This window comes from Charadrius vociferus, unplaced genomic scaffold, assembly GCF_000708025.1.
Source record: "Charadrius vociferus isolate BGI_N301 unplaced genomic scaffold, ASM70802v2 scaffold201, whole genome shotgun sequence".
Classification (NCBI taxonomy): Eukaryota; Metazoa; Chordata; class Aves; order Charadriiformes; family Charadriidae; genus Charadrius; species Charadrius vociferus.
Window position 1 is genome coordinate 3,556,246 of NW_009646936.1, and position 10,784 is coordinate 3,567,029.

At 38.5% G+C, this 10,784-nt stretch overlaps 1 protein-coding gene across 1 annotated transcript in view; it reads left to right on the plus strand.

The window, feature by feature from the left end:
* MRPL39 (mitochondrial ribosomal protein L39) overlaps nt 1-9,865 on the plus strand; it is a 10,537-nt gene extending 672 nt beyond the window's left edge. The window contains exons 2-10 of the mRNA XM_009894934.1: nt 476-682; nt 1,035-1,174; nt 1,665-1,764; nt 2,399-2,466; nt 3,779-3,891; nt 6,455-6,520; nt 7,736-7,889; nt 8,632-8,679; nt 9,745-9,865. Of these exons, the coding sequence (XP_009893236.1) occupies nt 476-682; nt 1,035-1,174; nt 1,665-1,764; nt 2,399-2,466; nt 3,779-3,891; nt 6,455-6,520; nt 7,736-7,889; nt 8,632-8,679; nt 9,745-9,831 (983 nt within the window). The 3' untranslated portion in view covers nt 9,832-9,865. The remainder of the gene's footprint in view (nt 1-475; nt 683-1,034; nt 1,175-1,664; nt 1,765-2,398; nt 2,467-3,778; nt 3,892-6,454; nt 6,521-7,735; nt 7,890-8,631; nt 8,680-9,744) is intronic.
* The last annotated feature ends 919 nt before the right edge of the window (nt 9,866-10,784 follow it).

Here is a 10,784-nt window from a genome sequence, read left to right on the forward strand (position 1 = left end):
GCAGGGGCCCTGTGTGAGAGAAGGGCCTTTGCAGGCAGAGGATGTCGTGAAGCTTTCGTTGGCTCCGAGTTTTCTGTCGTGACTACACGCGGGCGCCGCAGGGAGCGAGAGTGGATGGGCGACGAGAGCTGCTGCAGTGGTCGCCCTTATGCACATTGAGACAGGCACCGGCGTTAGCATTGCAGGGGCACGTCTTCCTTTCTGTAGAAGGGAGCGTCTTATAAAGAGGCTTTAAAACCTCCTTAGTGCTTGTTTTCCATCATTCCTTTTACCAGGGTTCATCTCCACGCAGACTGTTTCTCGACTGACGTTGGATGGGCGACGAGAGCTGCTGCAGTGGTCGCCCTTATGCACATTGAGACAGGCACCGGCGTTAGCATTGCAGGGGCACGTCTTCCTTTCTGTAGAAGGGAGCGTCTTATAAAGAGGCTTTAAAACCTCCTTAGTGCTTGTTTTCCATCATTCCTTTTACCAGGGTTCATCTCCACGCAGACTGTTTCTCGACTGACGTCAGAAGAAGTGATTCAGATGCGTAATGAGCTCTTCACCAAAGAGAAAGAGAGACAGTTATCTCTGTATCCACGAATTGAGAAAATCGAAGTAAAATACACTGGGAAGTCTCACCCTGGCAGTGTGTTTGTAATGAACAAAGCATTGTCCACTCCCTACAATTGTGCCATGCGTAAGTGAACGGACTGTTAAACTAATGTTGTGCCACTGGTGATGAAAATTGCACTGCCAGTTGCAGTACTTGTTGTTCAAATTTGAAATATTTATTAATATTATTGCCGTTTTAATGAGCAGTGTAACAGACAAGGATTCAGAGTATTTGTAGTTGGTATGCTTAAAATACATTCGTACTAAAACACATCAGTAGAAACTGAGTTAATTTTTGGAGGCTCCATAAACAGCCTATTCTTCCAAGTAATTTACACAAGTGAAACTTGCAGTTTGTTGTTACAAATGCAGGGATCTAAACTGCTGACTGAGGAGTATGGTTAATAACTGTGTAATACTTTTCTCATTTTCTTTAGACTTAAGTGAATGGCATTGCAGCAAATCCGTTCTAGCTCTTGTGGATGGTGAAGTCTGGGATATGTATAGACCCTTGACCAAATCATGTGAAATCCAGTTCCTTACTTTCAAAGATGAAGATCCAGAGGAAGTCAACAAGGTAAGTCTGTATCTTAGCCCATTGCAGGTAAGCCTGGTTATGACTGCTTGATTCTGAATGCCTCTTTCAGTTCCGTGTTTGTCTGCTTTCTTGAACTTAGTTGTTGTGAAACTTAAGATGTTTTTAATAGTTGGTTGGCGCATCATGGTTATTGTTAGTGGGACCAGGGTGTGGACTAGGTGATGTGCTGGCATCCCTTTCAACCTATATTGTTGTATTATTCTATGATTTCAGATTTAAGTATCTCCAGGGGAACATCTGGCTTGCATTTTAAGCGCAGTTTTGATTTTTTTTTTGATTGATGCTATATGGAGAATCATCTCCAAATAGAAGTTTAAATACTAAAGAAAGTAATGATTGGGTTGACAGCTAGGTTTGTGCCTAATTCAGTTAAATGTTGGTGCTCTTCTGGAATAAATAGCTGGTGTTCATCTGGTATGGGTTGTCAGTTTCTAGGCAATAACTCTGTGTTTTGAAATTCTCTTTATAGGCCTATTGGCGTTCCTGTGCAATGATCATGGCATGTGTCTTAAAGCGGGCATTCAAAGATGAGTACTCAGTGAGTCTGATCAAAGCTCCAGAAGTGCCAGGTGATACGTGTTTTAATACTGATTGTCTTGTCTTTTGCTGCTTCTTACGTGACTGTCTAATAATGTTACCAAAAAGATCAGAGGCTCCTTTTCCAATGATTGAAGGTATTTAGCATTGATTTGTGTATTACATGCTGTTGTAGAAGGGTTTAATGCAATTGCACTGAAAACAATATTGTTATCCGAGTGCAGAAAATTGGCCTGTGGCAACTGGGTTTCAGACCACTTAGGATTTCATAGGCTAAGTTAGTAACCTGAGGACATAACCTCTTTATTGTGAAGTTCCATGAGTAAGGTATTCAGAAGATGTGATGTGTTTCTGTGAAATTTGTCCTAATAACTGCATAACCTTGTGAGCACTTGTATACATCATAATTTTTAGTAACGCATCAAGTTGGAAGATTATTGAAGTACCAACAGGGTTAGTAACAACTTTTGCTTATCTGTGACCTGATGCAGGTTTAATCTGCTATTTGACTGTATAATCACAGCTGAAAATTTATATTTTATGATGGATTTCTTGTGATAATTTTGGTTTTCTTACTTTGTTATATTTATAAGTGTGTATTATGGCAATGAAATATGTAACGTGTTACAAACATGAATATTTTTCTCTTTGGAATTTGAATTGCAGTGATCTCTGGAGCTTTCTGTTATGATGTAATTTTGGACAATAGACTGAATGACTGGAAACCAACAAACGTAAGCACAATAATTTCTTCCTCAAAAAGTTTTGAAGCTTGCGTCCTTGTGCAGTGGTTCTTTTCTAATAGGGGAGACAGGGCAGTGAGTTTTTTTCTTTTCATAGGGTATATCTACACTAGTATTTTATTTTAGCTCAGGAGTACTCTTTGGAAACTAATTTCTGCATTTATCGTATACTGGCTTTCATGGCAGACTGAACTCAAGAGTGCACAAACTGGGTTCCTTTCAGATGAAATTAAACCTAGAGCAGTGTTCCAAATACTTACAGGTTTTAAGTGTATGCGGCTAGAGTGGCTGTAGTCTGAAATACAGTTCCCAAAATAGTTGGCATGGGGGCTGGGACCTCAGTGCCATCTTTGTTACTGTACAGATGTGCTCCTACTCAGCCACTCTTGCCTGGTTAGTGTAGCTGCAAACATAGCCCTGTAGCCTTTGTGTGAGTAGAGCTCTCTGGAGATAGAAATGTGTGTAATATGTGTATTTTCACCTAGTGGTTTACACCATAATCAGTTTATTGTTGTAAAAGAACCATGAGCACATTCAGCTGAAGCTTTCCTTAATGGCTTGCTTATGGTTCATGCTCTTTGGTAAATCTAATAATCTAAAACCTTAAAGTCTCATAACTGTTTAATAACTGGTGTGATCAGGAGTGTTTTACTTGTCTGGTCCCAGTTCTTGTTCTCATGCCCAAATATTAGCAGAGGTGTGTATGACTCACAAAACAACGTTAGTACTATGCGGAATTTTTCTTCAATATGATCTTGTAGTTGAAGTAACTTAGTTTGAAATGTTTTCTAAGTGATCTTCTAGATGTAATTTCTCCTAATAAAAATTTCTTATTTATCAACAGTTCTGAGTATGGAGAGCTTTGGATTCTGGACCAAAGTGATCAATGTCTACCTATTAATTATTCAGTATTTTTTTTTTATTCCATCAGACTAGAGGTCATTTATAAATGGAATCACGACTCTGGGAAACAGGGTACAGAGATGAATATTTTAACAGTAGCAAGACTGTATGTGTATATATCATGTTGGGAAAACCGGAGAAGTGCAACTCCAATTAATATGTATAGGTTTTGATGGAAAAATGCTTACTGATTTCACTGGGCATTGAATCAGTCCATTCGATCTGTAGCAATCTGTTGCAGATAAATTGTGTTACAATCCTACAGCAATATTCTTATATTTAGGATTTATAATAGGTGATCTGTATTGTTTGACTAATATTTAGTGTTTTCTATACTTTGGGTATTCCGTACAGCTGTGAAACAGTGGTGACAGTTTTGTATGTATGAACTGTTTTTTAGGACAGCTTCCGTTCTCTTACAAGGGATGCCGGAAAGCTAATACATAAAGACCTGCCGTTTGAAACACTGCATGTTGAAGCGAAAGTAGCACGTGAAATATTTCAACATAACAGGTAAGTGTCTGAATTTGCCTTTCTTTTAGAAAGGCAATTAGAAATTAATTTAAATCTCTGGTTGTTTTTGTAAATCTAAAATAAGATGTGGCAGGTGAAGTAAGAAAGTATTTCTCCCACTACTCTGAATGAACGTGCCTCTGTTCTCTTTGTTACACTACCTTGCTCCATTTTTAATGTCCTCTCCAGAGGACACCACCAGGCACCTTTGCTGGATGTCGTTTTGTGACGAATGGAAAGACTATAGACTTCTTAGTTTAATAGTGAGCTTCAAGATTTCACTGCTTTTAAATTGAAGCTCTGGCGGTTAGACTTGGCGTGCTAGTTACTCTCAACCTTCACTGAAAGGCTGTCATATTCAAAGAAGTGTGTATTTTTATATCTTGGTATCTTCAAATGGAGATTTGATGAAATGCAGTTTTTGAGCTCTGCAGGGAAAAATGGGTAAAATACTCTGGCCTGTGCTATAAAAGAAGGCTTGTTCGAAACACTTCAGTTGTCTTCGCAGAAAAAGCAGTTAAACAATGTTTTGGGGAAAAAAACTTTCTGGTCCACAGCTTTTTGGCAGTTGGAGGGAGGTGGGTGGGAATGATAAATAATTTATAATTTTGTGAACCAAAATAAAATTATGTTAAAGCAAAAGCTGCAAAAATAGCTAGTTTTTAGCTTAATAATGAAGATGATATTAATGTGACATACAGACTAGCATCTCTTTGCTGTATTGGCTGGCAAGTTTTGACAGCAGGTGGGAGCTGACTTTTGACAATAGCTTTAGATATTTTATGTATATTTGTGTGTGTGTAGAAAGAGCAGAGAACACTTTGCTGTCTTGCAGATGACCAGCTGTTGAGGACCACACATAGCATAAAATCAGTTTAGGTGATCTGACAGTGTCTTCTAGTCTTACATGTGACTTGAAAAACTCTTATTTTTATTTGAAGTAGCAGGTTCATTTTATCTGTCTGCTGAGAGAGCATGGCCCTCCTGTAACATATGCATAGGATATCTATATAGAACAGACTAGAATAGTCATGAATGAAATAGTCATTTCAGTTGGAGGGGACCTACAATGACCATCTAGTCCAGCTGACTAATGAACCCAGCTGACCCAAAGTTACAGCATGTTGTTAAGGGCGTTGTCAAAATGCCTCTTAAACACTGACAGGCTTGGGGCATCGACCACCTCTCTGGGAAACCTGTACCAGTGTCTGACCACCCTTTTGGTAAAGAAATGCTTCCTCATGTCCAGTCTAAACCTTTCCTGATGCATCTTTGAGCCATTCCCACGTGTCCTATCACTGGATGGCAGGGAGAAGAGATCAGCACCTCCCTGTCCACTTCCCCTCCTCAGGAAGCTGCAGAGAGCAATGAGGTTGCCCCTCAGCCTCCTTTTCTCTGAACTAGACAAGCCCAAAGTCCTCAGCCACTCCTCATGAGACATTCCTTCCAGCCCTTTCACCAGCTTTATTGCCTTTCTCTGGACGCTTTCAAGGACCTTCATGTCCTTTGTAAATTGTGGGGCCCAGAACTGCACACGGTACTCGAGGTGAGGCTGCACCAACGCTGAATACAGCAGGATAATCGCCTCTTTTGACCGACTGGTGATGCTGTGTTTGATATACCTCAGAGTGCAGTTTTCCCTCTTGGCTGTTGGCACACACTGCTGTCTCGTACTGAGCCTGCTGTCGACCAGCACCCCCAGATCCCTTTCTGCAGGGCTGCTCTCCAGCCACTCCTCTCCCAATTTATACTTGTGCCTGGTGTTATTCCCTCCCAGGTGCAGAATCTGGCATTTTGACTTGTTAAATTTCATCCCATGAATCATATCGCAATGCTCCAATCTATCTTGATCCCACTGCAAGGCTTTCTGTCCCTCAGATGAATCAACAGCAACAGTTGGTATCGGCAGCAAACTTGCTAATGGTGCATTCAACTCCTGCATCCAGATCATTGATCTGAACAGAACTCGCCCCAGAATTGAACCCTGAGGAGCACCGCTGGTGACCGGTTGCCAGCCAGATGTAGCCCAATTCACTACAACCCTTTGAGCTGTGCCTTTCAGTCAGTTCTTCACCCAGCGCACCGTGAACCCGCTCATCCCACAGTCCCCCCAACTTGTCCGGAAGGATGCTGTGAGGGATAGTATTGAAAGCCTTACTAAAATCCACAAAAACTACATCCACTGCCTTCCATTCATCCACTAGGCGGGTGACTTTATCATAGAAGGATATCAAATTAGTTAAACAGGACTTTCTCTTTATGAACCCATGTGGCCTGTGGCTGATGATTGCATTATTCTTTAGATACCTTTCAATAGTACTCAGTATAATTTTCTCCGTAATTTTTCTAGGAATTGAGGTTAGACTAGCAGCTCTGTATGACATGCTTTATGAGACATGCCAATACGTGTTGTCATATAAAATTAAGAATTTAAACCTGTTTTAAAGCTCACATAAATACAAGCATTATTTTTAAGAACGATACTTAATCTATCTCTTAAGTATTCTTGTAAGAACTAGGTGTTAAAGGTAAGGATTTTTTAAGTTTTTTTTGTCTTGTTCAGATACAAAATGGAGATGATAGAACGAAAAGCTTCACAGAATGTGGAAGGAATTGTAACGTTACATAGGTGAGCAACTGAATTCTCATTCTGTAATGATTCGCTGAAAGATTTGATTATATGGCAAGTACTCTCTGCAATTGAAAAGAGTAAGTTGTGATGGTTTTCAATTTAGAAATCGCTCGTATTCATCGCTGTCTGTACTCTGTCTTAAGTTGTTGTTTGGGTGGCTTTCTTTATACAACCATTGCTTTGTGGTACTTAACACTTGGTGGGTATCACTACATTTCTATTTCTTATCTTAAAGGGTGGTGCCAGAGAAGTCTTACTGCTTTAAATATTTTTACATAAAATCTAAATAAATCTCTAGAGCTTGGCAGGTTAAATAAAATACAAACCAAATACTTCTTTGAAAACAAGAGTTAGCATTGTATAGTGGATTTTTCTTCCGAAGTTGTAAAGATTTTCCTAACTGGGAAGCTACTGCCTTGTAGTGGTGGAGATAAGAATGGAGCTGGCTCCTGGGATACAGTGTAAGATGTGAAGTTCTTAGGCTGGAGGCAGGAAGCTTGTATTGTATCTCAGGCATGCAAAAGAATTTGTGACTAGCTTAGGCTAGTGTAGGGTATTCAGTTTTCTAGATGTCTAAATTGTTCTGCATTTGATTTTGGAGTTCACATCTCCCTAAAGGAACAGACATCTTTGCATTGATGGTTCTTGAAATTTTAGAAGGATGGTGTGTCTGTTGTTCTTCCTTCTTCCCATTCTCTAATTTGCTCAGTAAGAGGGAAAATGGGCTTAGGTATTGTTTTCTGGGAGAGGTTTGTTCTGAATGTTCTTTTGCTGTATGTCTTTTTGTCTCTCGCTTTTTTAAATGGAGTTGCAGTTTTCCAAGACCTGAAAGGGAAATAGCTGTGCAGGTTGTAAACACTGTACTGTGGAAAATGTGTGATCTTGGAGACAAATCTTTTTCTGGTGAATGATAGATTTATCCCACTTTTAAGACCAACATGGCTTCAAAGATTTGTTAAACCTAGAATCTTCATTTTAGACTTGAGGTTTAAATTTCATAATTCATTTTAGGAAGTTGTGTGACCTTTACTTTTGCTTTAGGAAACCTAGAAGTGCTGAACTGGGGATTTGTTTAGGTTTGGTTTGGGATTTGTGTGGATTTTCTTACATCTGTTCTGTAGATAGGAATTGTCTAATCAAAAATAAAAACAAATAGGCTTGTACTTCTCTCCAAGTGTATTTGTTACAGGGTTTTTTATCTGCTCCCATCAGGTTTGGTGACTTTGTAGATGTTACTGAAGGCCCTCATATTCCAAGGACAAGTTTCTGTTTCCAGTATGAGATAACGGCAGCCCATAATCTTCAGACTAATCAATCTGAATTGATAAGGAGGTTCCAGGGTGTGTCCCTGCCAATCCATTTGAAGGTAACTAATCCATTTTGTAAAGGTTTTCCTTCTTTAAGTTAGGGCATTTGGCTTACTTTCCGATCTTTATTATATGCTCTGCTGGTAGCCAAATGTTAATTCCAAGGTGAGAACAGCAGAAAGGGAAAGCCAGTGATCATGACTATGTTGGATAGTGGGGTTTGTTTTCCTGGAACTATTGTGGATGTGAAATCAGAACTAGAAAAGTTTGCATGAGAGGACCCTTGATGTTATTTTTCAGTAAATCTTTTATGACACCAAACTAAAACTTAATGACAATAACAAAAAAAGTCCTAGCACCAATGAGTCTTAAATGAAGGCTTTGCAGAACTGTGGGAAGAGGCAGGAGTCTTTCTTCCCATTTCCGTTGGCTTATGTGATTTTTGACCTGTGGTCTAGCACGTGTGCTATTGTCTCAGTGGAGAAGTTTTCAAGGGACAAGTGGGCGCTGGGTTTCTCTCCTCATCTCTGTGTGCCCTTCCTCATCATAAGATTTTAATTCCCGTTTTTTGCCCACTGCTGCCTCAACGATTCCACACAATGAATGGATATGATCAGCAGACATTTATTCAAGTCCCCCAAAGGAATATGGGCAAATTGGACACTGAAATCATAACCTGTAATGGCTGAATTAGGGATTGTTATGGTTTTGTCCCATCGTTTCTATATGCTTGTCAGAATCTATTCTATGAGAAGGGTTTTTTTGTCCTCCAGTAATATTATTTAATGACATTTAATACAGGCTCACCACACCGTGTGGCACAAACTGCTGGAAAGATCGAAGAGGCTGGTAAGTCTAATTAGCAGTGAAGTACGGCTTACCACATATAAAGATATGCTGTAATAGAGTAGAATTTGAATGATTAGGGATGGGTAATATCTTCAAAAACATACCTTCAAGAAATGTTCACAGGTGAAGAAAAATCAGATGCACGTGAAATCTCTTAAGCTGCTGTCAATTATCACTTTAAACTATATCAGTATTTTTCAAATTCATCTCTAGAACTAATGTTGGTATCACATGTGTGTAAAATTTAAAATTATTTTTTCCTGGTTTAATTATGAACATGAAATAAGAAAACTAAAAATTGGAATAACGTACACTGGAAATAAAAAAACTGGAATAACTGGAAAAACACTTACCTGTTTTTTAGGCAGTAACAAGTTTTCTGCTGCAGGTTTGAGAGAATGCATATGACCATGTTTCTTACAAGTAAATGAAGGGATAAAAACTGATACCACTGGGTGAACTTAGGTGGAAGTTACTGGAGATAAAAGGGAATGCTATTTCAGTAAGCTGCATAAATGCACTAGTTTGAGTATTTTTTGCCTGTTTAAAAACTACATGGAAAATAAGAGTTCCTTGTAAGCATTCTTCTGTTAAACAACCAGTGTTTCAAAGCTGAAATGTAGTTATCCAAGAGAGGCTTTACAATGACTTGAATAAATGCAAAAAGCAAGTTTTTAAGATAAATGAAACTATAAAATATCGTAACCAGAGACTCACCATCAAGGCATGCTTAAACGTAGAAAACCTTCATAAGAATTAAACAGCAGATATTTTGGAGCCTTCAGATCAAATATTTTACTTATTTGTGTGAAGAGAGAGAAAAAAAACAGCTCTATGTCTACTGAAACTTGTTAGCCAAGGATGTGTTCAGAGCCTAACCCATGATACTTTTCTATGAAATTAGTTTCAAGATGGTTGTCACTCAGGTTGTTTAATTTTGGAGACAATAATTGTCTTTGTAGGCTGTCCTTTCTTGTTACAGTGACAGTATGAGGGGAGGATTTCCAGGATCAAGGATAACAAAATAATTCTAAAAAATGTAACAAAATTGGTATGTTTCTGCAGGTCACTGAAGAAAAGTATTTGGAAGCAGCAGCAGAATGTCATGAGGCAAAAGATGGAACTGAAGAAGGAAAAACTGTATCAATTTAAATTAACTTTAACCTCTAAATGTACATAATAAAATGTGTATTTTTACATGACTTATTTGTGCTGCATGTAAAAATGTAATTTGTAGTTAATTTGAATCTCTGCACCTAAATCATGGATAGATAAAAAGCCACTGTCAGACATTTCAGTCCACTTCAAAAATTACACTTTAAAAAAAAAAAAAAAAGGGGAGAGGGCAGAAGATAGTGTTTTATTTGTGATAACTCGTCTTGCAAGTTACCCTTGTCCTTATCTCCACAACAATTGTGTGTGTCCGTATGTTGTCCCCTGTGATTAGTGCAGTTTGGCCTACAGACTGTAGTTGAACTGCCATCTGGAAAGGCCATCCCCTTTATCTTGATGTAATTTCAAGACCCCTTGTTTGGTCTTCCATGAAGAAAATATTTCTTTCTAATTTCTGACCTGCTATGTTTGTTTCTTGCTGGAACTTCCCAATGAAATTCTGTGGAGTTCGTTGACTACTGTAATAGAGAGTAGAGACAAACAGTATCAGAAAAAAAAACAAACCAAAAAAAACCCCAATAAAGGGTTCCAAAAGATTATTATTTTACTCATTTTGATTTCCTGTCAGAATTGAAATTGGATACTCATTGTGTTTCTGGTTCAAAAGACTCCATTCAGTAGACAGCTGTGTAATTGCCATTGCTTTACTAATACCAAAATAGCAGAGTGTAAAAGCTGAAAAGTTCTTTGAGTTTAATATTTTCTGCTGTACAACTGCAGTTAAAGATCATTTTTGAGAATAGTACCAAGAATGTTGTCTATTACTTGCATCCCCGGTGTAGTAAGATTTATTATGCATTTTCATTCTTTGATATTTAAATATGGTAACTTCAATTAAATTTCCCAAGGGGTTTTTGTTAGATGATGTTTTCTGACATTTTGTATTTTCATCCCTAGCTCATTAGAGCTGTTCTCATTGTACCAGAAGAGAT